The 19,643-nt window shown below is 29.8% G+C and overlaps 1 protein-coding gene across 5 annotated transcripts in view; it reads right to left on the bottom strand.

The window, feature by feature from the left end:
* Window positions 1-19,643, bottom strand: part of LOC118190192 (protein Obscurin-like) — a 735,887-nt gene that overhangs the window by 139,369 nt on the left and 576,875 nt on the right. For all 5 annotated transcript variants that reach the window (XM_085817109.1, XM_085817110.1, XM_085817106.1 and 2 more), the window contains 3 exons: window positions 15,931-16,045; window positions 9,284-9,453; window positions 6,485-6,602 (listed from right to left, as the gene is read on the bottom strand). In XM_085817109.1, coding sequence (XP_085673235.1) covers window positions 6,485-6,602; window positions 9,284-9,453; window positions 15,931-16,045 — 403 coding nt within the window. The remainder of the gene's footprint in view (window positions 1-6,484; window positions 6,603-9,283; window positions 9,454-15,930; window positions 16,046-19,643) is intronic.

The raw sequence follows: 19,643 nt of genomic DNA, 5'->3' as shown, positions 1-19,643 counted from the left end.
ATTAAATCCGAATTTCCAAATGAAATAATCGGCATCGATTTATTGGGCCCTTTCCCAAAAAGTCAGTTAAACAAAAGTCGCTATCTCCTTGTTATAGTTGATCATTTTAGTAAATGGACCGAAATTGTTCCCTTAAAACGAGCCTCCGCGAAATTAGTTACCGATTCTATTTTAAATAAATATATTTTAAAATACGGGGCGCCCCTAAAAGTTATATCGGATAATGGTCCTCAATTTGTAAGTAATATATTTGAAGACATGTGCCAAAAACTGGGCATACGTCATTTAAAAATGGTCCCGTATCGGCCGCAATCAAATATAGCGGAACGGGTCAACAGAAATATAGTGAAAATTATCCGTAGTTATGTTAAAAATTTTCATAAAAGCTGGGATAACTATGTCAATGAATTTGCTTTCGCCCTTAGGACCGCAAAACATGATACAACGGGCAAAACTCCTGCTGAGTTATTTCTAGGCAGAAAGGTTATAACACCGTTAGATAAACTATTTTATGTGCAACAAAGAGCCCCAGAATTTAAAATGGGTGATATAGAAAAACTAATAAAAGAAGCAAAAAAGAATACGGAAGTAGCACAAAGAAAACAAAAATTGTATTATGACTTGAAACGACGGGGAGTAACTTATAAAGTAGGGGATGAAGTACTAAAAATTAAGCATTCACTTTCTTCAGCACCAGAAGATAAAACTGCCAAATTTTTTCTACGCTTTGAAGGACCATATGTTATAGAAAAAATAACTCACGCTGTTGTAGTGTTAAAGGCAAGAAATGGTGAAACCTGTTCCGCAAACATTGACCAGATAAAACCATTCTATGACCGTAATAAAATGCAAATCTCTTCAGATCTTTTGCAGGATCCGGTATGGCAGACACCGCAGGTACAAGTTCCAGAGGTGGGAAAACGACAAGTACAAGGGCAAGCCAATGAGAGACAGAAGCAAGTGAAAAGAAAATTGCCCCGCGGAAAAATTGAAGGTACAAAGAAAAAGAAGCCGTTCCACCGTCCAAAAAACAGAGTTCACGAACACCCCCAGAATGAAGAAGGGAGAAGGACGACGTATGTGGAAAAGACCGGGAGAAAGGACGGCAACTATAACCCGGCTGTGAAACGGAAGATTGACTCATCCGACAGAACTCTCCGCAGCAAAAGTCGCCGAACTGCGGAAGGGCCATCAGCGGCGGAGGAAAAAGTACAAGAAAAATTTGAACGGCCAACAACGAGGTCCAAGCAGGATCACGACAGAAGTTTCCCGGTTCCACCAAGACCAGCTGCCTTCAAACGGCCAAGACCACAAGCAGAGGACAGAAGGAAGATGTTCAAGGGTGGCCGTAGTGGTGAAAAACGGAAGCTTCCAGAGGAAAGCACTGAAGGGCGAGCCTGTACAAGAAGGAGGATCAACCAAGCTACGGTCTGCAGCACCTTTAAAGACTGGGCCCAGAAAAGGATGTCTGAATATTACAAAGATAAGTAAAATTTTATGTTACTTTACAAACTTAAGTTAATCTTTCATTCTTACTGCAAGTGGCAGATTTCAAGAAGTTTTACCTCATGCGAGGTCTACCTTTATCGCCAAAAGGGCGAGAAATGAGTTGTTACCGATTTTCTTATTATGTTTTTCAATTACTCGCGCGTAAAACTAAAGTTGATGTATAATAGCGTTGTATAAAGACTTAAATATTGTATAAATTTTATTTAAAACATTCTAACAAGAAAGAAGTTTTAGTCTGAAAGACTTTTTGAAATGTAGTATTATTTCAATGTAGAAAGAATTGGCACTTGCTTTGAAAAGAATAGAAGTTAACAATGTACTACTAATGTATGTTTTCAAATGTGTAAAATTAACGGCATCTTGATATGTTCTTGTATACATGTGAACTGTTATTTTGAATGTTAAGAAATACCGTGATATGGTAAAAGTGAAAGTAATGTTAAAAAATTTGTTATTCGTGTGACTGTAAAGATTAAATCATGGTGAATATGTGTTAAAGGTTGAATGATGTAGTTAGGCTCTCTGACGCTACACTTTAGAGTTAGCCACTTTCAGAATAGTACCTCAGGGTCTAGAGTTGAAATTAGGGTGTGTTAAGAGGTCTCGTATGTTGAATTTTAACACGTTAGTGTTTTGATTGTAGGAGGAAGTGTTGAACACATAGACAGAAACACATTCGTGTTTGGTGTTTTTACAACACATGTCAGAGAGCACGGGGAGAGATAATTAAAATAGTCATGAATGACATAAGAATGTTAAGAAAAGTATATTCTATATGTTATTTGCAATGTCATTCTGTAACATTTCATTAAACTAGTTTTCCTTCCAGATCTCTGGAAGGAACCAGAATTGAATAAAGCTCCTGTTTTGATGCAGTACAGATGAAAAAGAAAAAAGATTGTTGTATATTCCAGGAGCTGCTATTGTAACAAATTTCTTTCTTTTAAAATTTTCTAGTTTCTAGCTAAGTTATGATTGTAAAAGTTTGGCCTCGCGTTAGTTTCTAGAGCTAAAAGTTTTCAACAAGGTCGTTTTAGACCTCAGTTTCAAACTAATTAACTCTGGTGGGAAGTATGTAAGGATCTTAAGTTTTACTAACGTTTATTTTATTTTAAATCTTTACTATCACTTCTTATTTTCTACTTCCGGCCAGAATTATAAGCGTGAAGGAGTTTATGCAAAGTTGTCTGGCGAACGCCAAGTATTTAAGTGTGGCCTTTTTGCCAAGCAGAAGAGAGGAAGCCGTGAGTTCGAAGCAGGCCGCTTACCTTAGAAGTTACGCAGTTGCTACTTTGCCTTCCAGGCCAGAGGTTTTAATCCTCTTGATAAATTAAACGTATTGTAGTGTTCACAGTCTCTGTGCTACATATGCTTTCTGTTATTATAAGGCCAATCTTATTCTAAAGTTAAATTAGAGTTTAGTTTTATTTTGATATCTTTTAAGTTAGACCCCGAGTGGAGGGTCATTGTATTCCGAAGTACGGAAGTCATTGTATATAAAGAAAAAAATAAAGGGTTTTGTATACCCTTCGTCTGTATCCTGTCTACTTACTACAATTAGTGAACATAGCTTTAGTAAGCTCTCTGTTCTAGTCAGGTCATTGTATGTTTCCGAAGAAGGTTAGAAGAAACATTGAACCTGATAGTGTGGTTTCAAATATCTTTTCTTTCTATGCCCCTTCAGGATACATTGGTACATACTTTGATGATGAAGTAGAAGCCATCTGTATAGCCCTACAGCAATTATTAGCTATTCATTATAAATTTGCAAAGGCAGTCATTTTTTCTGATTCTCATGCAGCCCTTCAATCAATTAGCTCTGCCGAACACTCATTAAAACCTGAAATTTTGCAATGTCAAGAATTCCTGAGAACTCTCACTTTAAAAAGGAGACAATCATTCTCCAGTGGGTGCCTGGCCATTGTGGCCTTTGGGGCAATGAACAAGCAGACTTACTTTCAAAAAGAGGTGCCAGCTTACTACAACATCGTAATACAGCCATTTCTTATTGGAAGATTAAACTGTTTTTAAAAAGTTTATTTACGTCTAATATTTTACGAGATCTTCAGACTCATACAGTCTCATACAGACTCATACTTAAAAATTTGGATAATGTTAAGTCGTTCTCTTATTCCCTATAATCCAAGATGCAAAACAATTGCAGCTTTCTGTCTGTCTTCAGGACATGATTGCCTTGCCACCCACTTGCACCACTTGTACATAGGTATTTCAAATTTTGATCAAGAAATGGACAGGGATCACCTGCTCTGATGTAGAATGCTTCGTGATCTTACAGAAGAGTTGAGATACTGGGGAACTGACTTTGGTCGTCTTTTTGTTTTTAGTTCTATTGTCTGTAACCTGTGTTTATAAGATTTAGTTCTTTGTAACTTTTGCCTAACCATCAGAAATACAATGTTTGCTCTTTTATTTTGAATGCCTGTGTAAATTTCATTTTTTGAAAGTCTTTTTTCTGCAATAGCAAATAAAACTGGTGACATTTTTTTCACTTGCTGCTTCGGTTGGTGGCAAAGCCAGTAAGTACATTAATGAAAATATTTGAAAAGGAATGAAAAAGTTTTCCTAATAAATAATAAATGTCCCAGTATAAGATGAACAGAAATGAATTAAAAACACATTAGAAATTTTATTATAGTTATATTAAGTTTATGTATGGTAATAATGGCTTGGCAGCAGTTTGAGTACTTAGAGTGGCTTACATTTGTTTTTAGACGCATGTATTTTTGAAATTTATTTGCATAACTCTTATACAAAATATTGAAACTTAGATTCCAAATTTTTTCTAACATTTTATTTTATTTATTTTTTATTGTTATTTATTTATTTTTTTTTTTTTTTCTGTTTTAAATCCCGCTTGTTGCAAAATAAATATCACCAAAATATTCTATGTCATGAAATAATTTATTCAAAATATTAATCAGTATCTCACATAATAATTTGGACACTCAAAAGTTTAGCTCAGATGTTTTGGAAAATGATGTTTCTTGGCATAAATTCTTGTTTTAAATGAAATTCGTAAGAATTAGTTATATTTGAAAATTCTTACTTTTTCAGCAAAATATATTTACAGTTTCACATTTGAATTGGACATGGCAAATTAAGAACAAGAGTTTAAATTCACTTTAAGGGCAATAAAAATATCCAAAATATGCTTGGCGTAAAGCATTTGACTATTTTTTGATGTTATTAAAATGATGGAAACTGTTCAAAATATACTAAAGTCAGGAACACACTCCAAGATAACGCAAAATAATCCGAGATTTATTCTACGAAAAATCAAACAAAACCTAAAACTTAATGCTGTAAAATTTGCAGGAGATTTACAACAGTGCTTGTAGTTAAAGTTAAATAATAAAAAATAAAATAAGATGCGTTATATATTGTTAGTAATAAAATTAATCCTCAAACTCCAAATGGATATAATGGGAAATCAACAAAAACGAAAATCATTGTCCCCCCCCCAAAAAGTGGAAAATACATCTGGCATTTCCAAATCTTTGATAAGCAAATATTTATCATATAAGAACAATGTTATATTTAATGGCAATTCAAAATTTAATATATTTGGGTCTGTTAGACAAAATATTATGGAGCAAAACCCAAGGCTTGAATATGAAATCTGTTGCTTACTGTTAAGCATAGAAGTGGAGACTTAATGATTTGAGAAAGAATCACTGCCTCTAGGATGGTAAATTTTGTTTTTAAAGAAAATAATAAGCATTACTATAAATGTATAAACATTCTTAAGGAAGATAGTTCTAGAGTGCTTTGCCATAATCAAATAAACAAACAAGCAATAAATATTCTTAATGAAAACTTGAAAGCATCTTCATAAAACCTTGGTATGCAAAATACATTCTAGTTCTATCAGAATTACTATCTCAAAGTTAAATACTTTCACTTGTGGTTATTATGTATCTGTCTTGAAGTAATCAGAACTTCTCCATATTCTCTAGACTTAAATCCCATTAAATACATATGAGTGAGTTTGAGAAAAGAAAACATGATATTTCTTCATAAATTCTACTAAAACAAATTCTTATGGAGTAATGAAACAAAACAAAACACTACTACAAAATAAAATTTAACTGAATCCATATCAAAAGTGTAATTTTAGCTACAGGATATCCAACAAAACACAGAAGGACTCATTATTTTTCATATTTTTATTAAATATAAAACATTTGCTCAAAGTATTCAAAAACTTTTTGAATATATTTAGTTAGATAAGCAATAAACAAAAATTATAGACATAGCATATAAAAATTTAAATACATATAAACTAAATCTTTTATCAGTCTTTCCAATGGAAAATTAAAAGGAACAGATCATTCTTTATTTAGTTAGATAATCCACAGTTAAACAGCCTTATTGAAGATTATTCCTAGTTACACAAAACAAAGGTAAAAGTATTATGAGGTGTGACTTAGCATCCCATTCATCAATTACTGGCACTAAAACCATTGTCTGGTAACCATTTCTGTTTGTCAAAAATGGTTGATGGAGAAAATATGCAAATGCTGCAGTTTGCTTTAATTCCAAATACATTAGAATCTATACACACATCAGGTATATAGTTCAGATCCCTGTTTATTCATTTTTTGTTAATTTTTAAGATGTGCAAATATGAGGAAAAAGAGGGAAAATTTTTTTTTAGTATTTAAAAGAGCTCAGGTAAATAAGACACAAGACCTACAAATTTTAAGATATAATATATCACATATTACTAAGCAATATCTAATAAATTTTGTATCCGTTTTTAATTTAAATGACGATTACTTCAAGAACATATTTCAAGTAGGTATTTTTATTTCTAAATCTACTATCATTATAATTTTGTTAAACAATAATCTCTCTTAAACTGTTTTTAAATCTTGGCTATAATAAATAAAAGAAGGATTTTTTAGCATTGCGCACAAGTTAAAATAAAGAGATATTTAAATGAAACATTTACCATTTAATCGATGTAGGATTTCCAGTAACTTTAGCATGAAGATTTAAAGATTGGCCTTCCATTAGATCACATTTTTCCAGTTCTTGGATGAATTCAGGCTTTTTACCAGGAGGAACAGCTATATAAAAAATACATAAAGTTACTATCATTTAAAAAAATATTCTTAAAAATTTAATTAAAAATCCATCTCTTAATTAATAAATTTATTGATAAAAACATACTGAGTAATTAGGATCTTAAATTTACAGTTTTTCATGGAACACTTATACAGAAAATAGAAAAAAATAATTAATTAAAAATGAAGGGAAATATAATAACCATATCACAGAAGATCAAATTAGGGTGACTATCCTTGCAAAAATATATGGAGCCAATTTATGCAAGTTAAAAAAACATTAAACCTGAAAAAAGTGCTTAATACTTATTTCCTTTGGTTTCATTCAATTTAGAATATTTAAAAAAATTATCTTAAATCATAAATGAACTCAATTTAAAACCACTAAATTAATAAATTCAAAAAGAAAAAGTGAAACTTCATCGCACTCTAATCATCTGAGCTCCCAAAGTATTCAAGTGCTTAATATGTCTATTAATTTATAATATAATTTTAGCTTTGTTCTAATTCTTAAATCATAGAACCGCTGATTTTCAGTTATTTAAAGTAATATTTGAAAATATACAAATGTTTGTACAAGGAAGGGAAGGGAACTAAAGAATATTTATTCATTATTTTTAGAAGATTTTGCTAAATTAACTGTTTAGAAATAATAAAAGCTACAGTAGATGTATGTTTCAAATTTTCATTTGCTAGAAGAGGTTCACTCATTAAAGAACACTGAAGTTGTTTTCTTACTTTATTCTTATTTATTAACTGGTGAAAATTTTTTTTCAGGTGTTATTGATGAATGCGGGCCACATAACACACCCTTGATTAATGTCATTCAGTTAGGAAACATTTTCTCTGTAATTTTTTTCTTAAAAAAATTTTTATTCCCAAACTGTGAATTTCCAATTTTTTCAAGACTTCGATAATTTTTAAAATTTGCCACTCTCTGTCAAGCTTTCATAACTATTTTCTTTGGAAACATTAGAAAATTTGCAGGAAGTGGTTCTATATTGTAAAAACAGTCTAAACAAAATGCCACATCACATCATATCTAAATGAACTAACACACTAAGCAGTTAAGTTAAAATCACACAACACTCATAATGTTTCAATGCAGTTTGCAAACTGCAAAATTTTGAAATTTTTTAAGGAATTGAGTATTATCATCACATAACCAAATACTGCATAAAATATTTATATAACGAGATCTAAATTACATTTGTTATACCTCAATAAAAGGTGATTACTAATTTTTAAAATATTTACCTTTTACATTTGTTTCATTACTGATCTTAATGTGTGAGAAATGTTCTAGATGGATTACATGAGAATGAAACTGAGGAAAAATAATAAGCAAACAAGTCAAAAGAAGAAAAAGAGGGAAATCATGCTTGTGTAACTGAATACTACATATAGGGAATTAAGAGAAGAGTAAAATATTAAACTTCTATTTTTGTCATTTTGTTGATGTTAAAAATATTACTAAACCTCTGAGCAATGGCGGTTTTTGGATCTGCCATGTATAATTACTTATTTTAATCTCTACTCATAAACTAACACTCATTAAGATCACATTTACCTTATTAAAAATAATAAAGCAAAGTACCTTAAATTATAAGTTAAACCTAGTGACAAAAAAACCTCATGATCGGATAAAGCCGATCATGCTGCTCACAGGCTTAATATTTGAAATGAAGAAAGCACTAGATCTGTTTATGGGCATCCTAAACACTAAAAATTTTTAAGTGCTAGATCAGCTTTGAAATTACTACAAATTATAACATTAATTTGAATTAAATGTTCTGCTCTTTACTATTACCTCTTTTTTAATGATTCATCATGATGTTAAAAATCAAAGGTTCATACTTTTAGAATTCTTGTACCTCACCTGGCTGCTCTAAGATATGATTCCGAATATTATTCACAGTTCCGAATATTGTAATGCAGCTGTGAGTTTTCCTCATAATTGTTGTAAGTGTTAAGGAAAATAATAATAATAATAAAATAATAAATAAATAAAAACTTATAAGAAAATATCTGTTTGATTTATAAATGGATCTTTTCATGGTACTTACATATTAGCACAACCACCTTGGTGCAGTCTGCCGATTTTTTACAGAAGAGAAAGTTGATTTGCTGAATTCTAGGATTGCAGTTTATAATGGCTATGGTTACTTAAAGAACTGTTACGTGCATTGTTGCCAGAGTTTGGTGACTTCTACTAAGGTGTTTGTGATAATAGTTAAGTACCTTTTTCATTGATAATACTGGATATAAAACAGTGACTGAACCATGAAATAGACTTCAGTAACAAAATGATTCTGTTAGCAGTAAAACATGAAAAATAACATTTGGAATGTAGGAATTAAAGTTTTACTTAAAAAATAAATATAGTACTTTATTTCCCTATACATCATTTTGAGGGATGTAATGTTTTTAATGTATAATGAGAAGAGCAATAAATTCAGAAGCTACTTTAAGCAGAAACTGCTCTGGTTACACAATTTCCTACAGCAATATTTTCTAAACACTTTATTTGTGTGTGAGTGTGTGTATGTAATATATATATACACATACACACACACATGCACATATGTATACATCATATATAATCTGTCTTTCTTCATACATAGCTATGAAAATTACATGAAATTAATATTTTGAAAATTGTAAATTAAACACAAAGCTTTTACTTGTGATCGGTGCTTCAGACGTTGCTTCACCATCATCACTAACAGCCACAACAGAATAAACTCCTGCATCTTCAGGTGTAACATTATTAATTATAAGAGATATTGTACCATCTTCTGCTTCTTCTATTGAAATGCGCCCATTCTGAGTCACTGGTTTTCCATCTTTTAACCTACAAAAAATTTCCCATGATTTGATTTTGATCATAAATGAACTTGATATCAAGTACTGAAAAAAGATACTGATTATAGCACTGTAAAACATCAAATAGCATATTACAAAATCTAACTGTAATAAATGATTAAATGGCAGTAATAAGATGTGATTCAATAAACATATTTATCCTAATATAATCATATAATTCCATAATGTTTTTGAACCAAATGTCCTTTTTTAGGTACTGCTAAATTATTCAAATAACTGGAGGGAAACTGTCAAATTTTTATAACTTTACTAACACAATTAACATCAGTTACTAATAAAATGGCCTTTTGCAACATCACAAGTCTATGGTTCTGAATTAAAGGAATATATTATTATCTTTATTTCTATGGAACTCTGTTTTAACCCATTAGCTGGTGTTGCATTGGTCAAAATAAATGTGTATATAAATATTACTACCCAAGATGCATACCGGCAGATGATTTTATGTAGGGAATATTATGAAGATTATTTCCGAAAAAAATATTTGCCTTCAACAATCATTTTGTTTATAATAATTAATCTCATACTTTATGCAAAATTTTCGATGGGGTATTTTTGCTGGAAATATTTAACGGGTATTTTTGCTGGAAATATTTAACAAAAGAATCCCCATCCTATGACTGATCTATTTTTAGTCAAGGTCACAGTTTATCAGAACATTACATCATTCCAATGTTTAAATTTGTGTTGGAAAGGAAGCGAAAACAGGTGTTGTGCTGATGCGCAACACCTGTTTTCTTAAATAAATACTTTATTTAATATTTGTTATTATTTTCATTAGAAAGGAGTCATTCCTTGTAGTTCTGGCAGTTAATAGGTTAAGAAGGTAATGAAATAGCATAAAAACAACTACTAATTATTAAACTGAAGTGTCAGCTATTATTATTAACATTTCAATTTTAGGAAACGGGTAATCTCCAGCAGGAAATGGGTAATCTCCTGTTTTATTCATTCCTTTCAATGTTCTGGCTGCTTTAAAAATGCCTAGAATGAGGTATCTTACATTAGAAGAAACCCATCAAAGATTTTTTGATGATAGATATTAATAATGACCAGAATGAAACTGATATTGTTGTTATTCTCCCAGAAATTGCAGAAGCTAGTGATCAAGAAGAAGGGAATGACAATGTTTTAAATAATGATAATGATATTTTACCAAATGATACTGCTGGGGAAGTTGAAATTCATGTAAGAAAAAAGTTTCAGCCTTCTAAAAGCAGTGGCAGTCATAGAAAAAAGTTTAAAAAGCAGAAAACTGAAAACTTGAAATGGATAAAAAAAGGAACCATCAGTTATGTCTCAGGAACAAAATGAAGAAAGAGATAGGAAAGAAACTATAAAAGACAAAATACAAGGTAAAACTAGTGGAGAGATTTTCGATTTTCTTTTTTGTTCAGACATTTACTCTCTTCTCGTTGAACAGACAAATATATATGCTCAACAAAAAAAGAATCACCCAGAATTTATTGCATCTGAAGCCTATATGAGAAGATTTATTGGAATATTATTGCTTATGGGATATCATTTTTTACCTCAAGAAGAAATGTATTGGTCTCTTGATAAGGACATTTCTGTTCCTATTGTACAAGAATCAATGTCACGTTTGCAGTACAGGAATATGAAACAGAATTTGCATTTAACTGACAATAGCCAAATTGACAATACTGATAAATTATAGAAGGTGAGACTGTATTTAAACTTACTAAATGAGAAATTTCAACAATTTGGTATATTTTCCCACGATCCGAGTATTGATGAGCAAATGATTTTTTATTGAGGCAAACATTCAGCAAAGATGATTTTAAAAGAGAAACCTATAAGATTTGGATACAAAACATGGACTCTGGCGTCAACTGACAGAAATGTGTTTCATTTTGATATTTATTCAGATAAATCGACAGCTCCAAAATTACCAGAATATGAAGAATTTGGGCTTGAAGAAGTGTGGTGATAAATTTGCTCACTGTTGTTGAAACTCCCGCCAATCATGCTATTTACTTTGATAACTATTTTACATCATTTCAGCTTCTCTGGCATCTAAAAAATAAAGGTTTCAGTGCTACAGGAACAATTCAGGAAAAATTGCATACAAATGTGCCCACTAGAAACTGTGAAATGTGTCCGTAAGAAAAATAGGGGTTATTATGATTTCCAGTATAAAGAGAAAAACAAAATAATTTCTGTCCAATGAAATGACAATTTGGAACTGTTGATTCAACATTTGGAAACATTCAGCCCATAAAAAAATGTTTCCCGTTGTTCAAAAACGCAAAGGGAAAAGATTTTTATATCTCAGCCTCATCTTATTGAACAATACAATGCCAAAATAAGTGGAGTCGATTTATATGACAATTTAGTAGCTAATTACAGAATAAGAATTCGTGGCAAAAAATGGTGGTGGCCAATATTTACTAGTTACATGAATGTAGCCTTGATAAATGTATGGAAAATATCACGAATTTCTACTACTGGAAATAAAAAGTCTCTTTTAGATTTCAGACACGAGGTTGCATTATTCCTTTTGCAAACTCATATTGTGTAGAATCAGCCAGAAATAGATCAGCAACAGGAAGACCTAGTAAATTCAGCAGTCAAAAACCATTGCATGGAGATAGTAGACATTTTATTGTAAAGTCCGATGATAACAAAAGACTTCATTGTAAAGAGTGCCATAGCCAGACTGTTTATAGATGTAATGTAGCTTTACATCATGATAATAGTGAAGCTTTTCATGCTTGAATCTTTCAATTGAAAGAATCTGTATTTGTAAAAGAAATACAGCATATATTTTAATATTAAATTGATTACAAGTAAAGTGATTTGTAGATTTATAAAATGTTACACAGTTAAAAAGTAATCTAGTGCTCCACTCAAAGGAAACATCGCACGAGTACAATCCTATTCACTAAACATCCGTAGTCTTATTCCGCTGACATTGTGTGAACGCAACACTCGCTTTTTACACAGGTAAGAGCATTTTTTTTTCAATGTAAATTTATGTTATAAATACTTTATTTAATATTTGTTACTATTTTCATGAGAAAAGAATCATTCCTTGTAGTTCTGGCGGTTAATGGATTAAAAAGGTAATGAAATAGCATAAAAACAACTACTAATTAATAAACTGAAATGTCAGCTATTATTATTAACATTTAAATTTTAGATAAATTACATAAAATACATATACTTTTTATATAAATAATAACATTCAAAATATGCAGCTGCATTAAATAAGCTGTTTTAATGCATAATAAATGTTTTCTATTTTGTTTTCAATTAGGCTTATTATTTTGCTACATTTTTTCCCGTATGAAGTGTACTAAAACAATAAAGATTTCTTACTATTGCAATTACATAGCATTAACAAATAACTGTTATGCAAGAAATTCTATTCAATCATTTGCTTACATGATTCCAGTACATGTGTAATCTCAGTTACAAATAACAATTAAGTCAAATCTGAAAATTAAGCATAAAATTTATCAAAAGCTAAAAGAGAAAGCATATTTTGTACGACAGGGTCTCCTCTGAGCAATGAATTCTCAATTAGAAGTCAAAATTCCAGATGTCCAATATCCAAAATAATCATATATCCAGATATCTGGACAACCATCCAAAAAAATAAATAAACAGAATAAAATAATTTTAAAAAATCCCCTTTCAAAGTCTAGGAATGAAGAATATAATATTCAATAAAAAGAAGCAGGAGTATGCAACTGTTCTATGGGTTTATTAACATTCCTACATGCCACTTTCAAACATCTGCTGACTAGAGAATCCCACCACGCCCAATGACAACAAATTGATGTTGCCCAGGATCACACTTTCAGCCTTTGACTGGTTGTGGGGAGGGTTAGCATTTTTCGTTCTCACCTAACAATAAGTGATTTCCAAATGTTAACATCTGTACATGTCATCTTAGTAGATTTAAATTAATCACCTAAAATCTATAAATTTTTGAACTCCTGAATTGCCAAAGTACCAATGATTCCAGATCTGGATCTTTGAATTGCACTTGACATACACTTATGATAGGGCTCATTATGTTCTTTTCTTTCAATAAAAATTCATTTTATAAATTTTAAAGGCAAGTGCAGGTTATTGAATCAGCCTGTTAGCTTTAAGTAAATTGTGGAGTCCAGTACTACTATTTACCATTTTGAAATTACTGTTAAATTATCCCTAAGTTCCTAACCCCAAGTAGTTATTATGAGCATGAAATACATGCCTTTTGGTTAAAGAGTTTGAGAATAAAAGGGCTATTTGCACCCTTCTTCTGTGCTGTTATTCTTCATGCCTGTGTCACTAGGCTTCCTACTAAGATCTTGACACTTGCATGATAGTGAAAAGAGTATGATCTTACAAACTAAGCTTTATTACAATTCATAAGGCAGTAAATAATCTAAATACACATTGTAGAACAAACATTACACTTCTAAAGTATGGGTTTCCAATGGCACCAGTATCTAACCCCCTCAGCATTGATGGCATTTTAAAGGGGATCAGTGATTACCAAGGGTTCAACTTGGCATCAGTAGCCAAAGATACACTGATAATTGATCAGCGCAGTTTAGATTCAATCGATTACAAAATTATTTATTAATAAAATTGATAACTAATTATTTATTGATACAAAGCTACATCATTTAATAAGAAATCATGCAAAATAAATATAAATACATTAAAATTATTAAATACAAAATATACTGGGGAAAATACACTAAAATTATTTCACATATTTTTAAAAATAATAATATTTCTATAGAGTGTAGCTTACTTTGGAAGCATAAACTAGTTACAAACTCCTGTCAACATAAAGAAAATTATCATTCTGTCTGAAGTAACGATAGTGACTTGAAAAGATTTTAACAATTTTTTTATTAAAACAGAACTTTGGACATGAACACATTTCTGGTAATAATAGAATCAACTACCACTTGTGGCAATGTAACTAAAGTAATAGACAAATTCAAATTTAAAACACAGACTAGAAACCAAAGATTTTTTAATTAAATTTAACCTGGCTCAAAAACTCTAACTGGTGCATCAAATTTAAATGCAAGCAGATAACACAGAGCCAAATAATTACAATCTTATCAGAGATGGCAAGAACTAAGTAACATGTCCCAGCAGGTAGAAACATGCTTTGTTTTAAAATCCCAAAACCTCAGTTTAACCATTCTCCAATTCAATTTACATTCTGGTAAGAAAATGGACAGGAAAAGTTACAGTAAAGGCTGAAATTATAAATAAATGTTTAATTTAAAAAATAAATCTTACATTTCTTTAAAATATATAAATTTTAGATGCAATAAGTGCAATATAAAAAATGTAAAATGCAAAAACATGGGAAAACACATAAAAAATATGAAGAATACAAAATTAGAATGAAGAACAAAAAACAGGATGAATATTTTTAAATAAGCTGATCAAAACAAAAATATAACAAATAATTTTTTCGAAATTTTATGCATATTTTTAATCTAGTTCTGAACTTTACATTATTTTTGTGCAATTATTTGTATTATGACTATGTTATCAATACAATTTATACAATATCCAACAGAGAAAACAAAAAAGTACATCTGTCTCTTACAGTATTTAATGCAATGGTTTAAACTTTTGACGGAATGTTTCTTTATCAATCTCCTTAAAATTTTCTGTATAATATATAGTACACAACATAACTATAATACAAATAACTGCATATAAATAGCTTAAAAATAACACTTTTAGATTATGAATATGAAAAAACGTTTTGAAAAATAGCTTATTAGTTTTATGTTTAGTTATTTTTTGCATTATTATTTAATTTTACACAGAAAACAAGTTTTCAGAAAAAAAAATCACGCATTCTAACTGCACAAAAGTTTGATTTTAATTAATGTGATGGCTGTGCTTCGTGTATTGATGCAATTTTTCCAATATTTGGAACAAAATTGCTTAATTTAACTTTTAAATCGCTTCACTTAAAAATATTCAACCTGCTTCTTGTTTTTCATTCAAGTTTTGCGTTCTTTGTAGTTCTTCATATTTTTGTGTATATGATTTCTTCCTTACTCTATGATACGGCTTTATTGCAACAGCTACTGTACTATCAATTTTATTAATAATTTTTTTTTAATCACTGGAATCTTGATTATGCACATCAACTGCCAGTAAATATTTGGCTAACAACCTTTTGAGCATCACTAAACCCCTTTAAAATTTCATTGATCCCCAAAGAAATCAATACTGATCCCATTCTGAACTCCTGGCTTAAGCACTTTCAAAGAAAAATGCTTCATAACAAGAGAAAGCAAATCTTATATATTTATAATAAAAAATAAATGCAAGGCTATGAAACTGTGCATAAATAATTATAATAAAGAAAATGCATTATTTACTCACAATGAACACATTTACTATATTTTTCATATATTTGTGATAATTTTAATTCACATACCAAGATATCTTAGGTTTGGGCTCTCCAGATACTTTGGCCACCAACTTTCCCAATTTTCCTTCAACAAGCTGCAAACCCTTTAAACCAACATCTATTTCTGGTTTTTTCTTTGTAACTGAGGGAAGGAAAAGAAAGTGAAATTTTTAAAAGAAATTTCATATCAATGTACATCACTATTATGCATTTATATCCCAGTAAATAAATGATAATAAAAAGTAGGTCTGCAGAAATAAAAAATAATAACAATAAAAAGAGAGTAAAAGTATAAGTGATTAAAAAAATCAGTATTTTTATTATAAAATGACTGCATCTAAAAATTACCTTTCACTTTGCTAAATATATAAACATTAAAATAATTAAAATTTAATAAATAAAAAGATGCATTGACAACACAGCACAGCATGTTCAAAAAAATCAGATATAAATCATTCTCCTATCAGACTGAAAAGTATGTTTTCATTATATGTTATTTTATGTAGCTGAGCAATTTCAATTACAAAAGAGGATAAAAAGGGATGACTTAATTACAAGGACTTTTTAAATGGAAAAAATTATTTACACCCCCCAACAGAAGCACCTAAATTTCATATTATTTTTTATCATTCAAAACTGGTGTGTTGTTTACATGTTCCATAACTTAAAAAGCCCATTTTTATTTCCCAGATATTTAAAAATATCAAAAATTATTTTATGCTTGAGAATGGTTACTAGTGAAAATTAACAAACAGGCCTCATAAAATATACATAAATATGTAATCTAACTTCCATAATTAAATAGAAAGTTGGTTATTTTTTAAAGATTTCAATCTCTTAACAACTAGAAAAATGCAAATGAATGAAATTTTTAAAATGGAAATTTTACATCATAAATATATTATACAGCAAAAGTTAAGAAAGAGCTGTAGGAAGTTTGGATGCAAGTTTGAGAGAACTGAAATCAAGTTGAATGCAGACAAAAAAAAGAGCTAGGAGCTTATTATTCAGTTTTACCAATTTTTCCAGTATTCCATCACTCTGCATAAGGTGGATGGGTTAATTATGTCCAGAGTTGGAAAACAGTTCAACAGCACTTAAAATTCTTAAAATTTGATAAAGCTGATAATTAAAAAACTATATACATTTTACAATAAATAAATAATAATAATTAACCCTTAATATAATGTATAACGAAAACATACTTTTCAGTCTGATAGAAGAATGATTTATATCTGATTTTTTTTAAACATGCTGTGCTGTGCTACTGCTCAATTTGTGGACCGAAATCGCTTCCAAAATTGTGTAATTTTTGTTCCATATTTTAAATCTATATACATTAGAGAATTGCAAAATGCACTTTTTCTTTCTAGAAAATATTTTTATATAGATTTTTATCATGAGAAACTAAGTTGCCAGAAAAACCAATTTCAGATGTTATCACCAAAAAAATCTTTTTTTAAAACAAATTTCAGTTGAATTACAGTTAATTTCTATTTACTGCATAATATAAAAAAGTAAAATGCATAAAATTTAAGAAAATATAAAGCGCCGAGGGAAAAATACCTTAGAAATGCAGTTAGTATGATAGAGTTCAAAACAGGGTTCAATGCAAAGTCCAACTTCACAGTTTTTGCACCAGATTCAATAAATCTAATTAATAATCAATTTAATTATTAATCTAATTAATAATTCAATAATTTAATTAAATAATCAAGATAATCGCTGAACGTTTTCTAGCAGCCATTTCTGTAAGAAAAAAGCAGCAAAAAGTGAAGTTTGAGCGCTAATACCACATGCCTTCAAATGCTGCAATAGAGCTATGATGAACTAACGATATCTGTTGGCCAAAATGTAAACTAAACGCTAATACTGTATATAATTTATTTCAATGGTTAAACGGGGGAAAAACGGGATGCGCTCCTCAATAAAGGAAGAAAAACATATGCCCACAGAAATCGTAGGATAAGCAAATTTTGCTACATTTGAGTTGCCTGTGGAAATTGCGGGATGATCAGCCAGAGGGTTAAAATAATTTTGTAATAAATATAAATTTATTTTGTTGCAATATTCAAATAAATAATTTTCTATAAATTTGAAAATATAAATAAATAATAATGAATAAATTTATTTTGTTTTTCTGATTGTTGCATTTCCTGCTTTAATTTTTGAATAAATTTATATTATTGTAATATTTAAATATAATAAGAAATTCATTAAATATTCATATGTATGCGGATAAAGAAAATATGATCACAAAATATTTTAGTTATTGCATTAATAAAACTGTTTGTAAGAAAAACAATTAAAACAAAACTTACTGCTTTGAATGCAGTTGATGTTTAAAACTACATGGTAACTATAAATATAGATATAACATAGTCCCTCATTTTAATGATCTAATATTAAGCATCTTCTTTCTTTACTTTCAAAAATACCTTTTTTCCTACTAACGATTACTACATACATTATTGTCAACAGTATCAGTAAAGCTAAAGAATGCATCAGCTCTGTTGTGATGACTACTGACAGAGTAATTAATGCAATGAAAGGTTATTTAACTTTGAGCTTCACCATAGCTTAGACATGTTTCGTGTGACCAACGAAACACACATGAAACATTTATAATGATTTAACAAAATTTAGCAAGTTTCTCTTTGTTTTAGTGCATAATCATTATAATGCATTTGAAATTACAGTATCTTGAATTCGGATGAATCATCTACAGTAGCCCTATTTTTATCTAAATCAGTAGTTCCCAAACATTTTTGATTCACAGCATCATTAGTGTATAATGGCCCCCAAAACGTTTTTAAACATAAGCTCTTCTTAACAGTTACAGTGGCAATGTATATGAATGGGTTGATAAATTTTAAATAAGATGTATTTCAAAATCAAAAACAATTTACATAACATGCAATAATAATAATAACAATAATACATTTTTAACAATAATAAATACAGTCAAAAGTCGTTAATTCGGACACCCATAATCCCGAATGATCTATAATCCACACCTCAAAGCTAAAAACCTTCTGCACATGCACATAGGTGTTTATGCGTGCATATAAGACCTTTACGACTGCGCAGAATACGTTTTCACGTGCGCGTTTTATATATAACGGACGGTAAAAGCTAAAATTATTTCAGTTAATGTTGATGATTGCGTTGTTCCTTAATCTTCGAATTGGATCCGGCTTATTATTTTTTGCAGACTGTAAGAGCAATTTTATAAAAGTAAACTTGAACTTTCGATTATGTCAAATAGAATTTCCGATGCTGGAGCTCCCAATGGATCTACAAAACGAAAGTATGTTTCAATGTCCATCAAACAAAAAGTGGAATTGCTGCAAAAAATGGATAAAGACATGAAGAAGGTGAAAGAGAGGTTAGTGAAAATGAAAAAATTTCGATTGGCAAGTTAGTCGGTATTCTCAGCACAGCAATTACGGGACTTGAACAGCGGAACTTTGTAACTGAACAAGAAATTATGTCTGTTTATAGAATTAAAGAGAAAGTATTATCACATAAAAAGAAGCAACTTAAACAACTTACATTGAAAGAAATGTTTAATAAAGTAAACAAATAAATATTAAGCTTCTTTTTTGTAAATTTTGATACCCTTTAGATCATAATTGTTCTTTATTTCATAAATTACATTTTCATATTTTTAATTTTAGAATTTCTGCATGCCATCTTACGAGATTTAAACAGATGATCTATAATTTGGAAAAATCGAT

This window comes from Stegodyphus dumicola, chromosome 5, assembly GCF_044657685.1.
Source record: "Stegodyphus dumicola isolate Sdum_Otavi_A_Nest chromosome 5, ASM4465768v1".
Classification (NCBI taxonomy): Eukaryota; Metazoa; Arthropoda; class Arachnida; order Araneae; family Eresidae; genus Stegodyphus; species Stegodyphus dumicola.
This window is presented reverse-complemented; position numbering and strand designations above follow the sequence as displayed.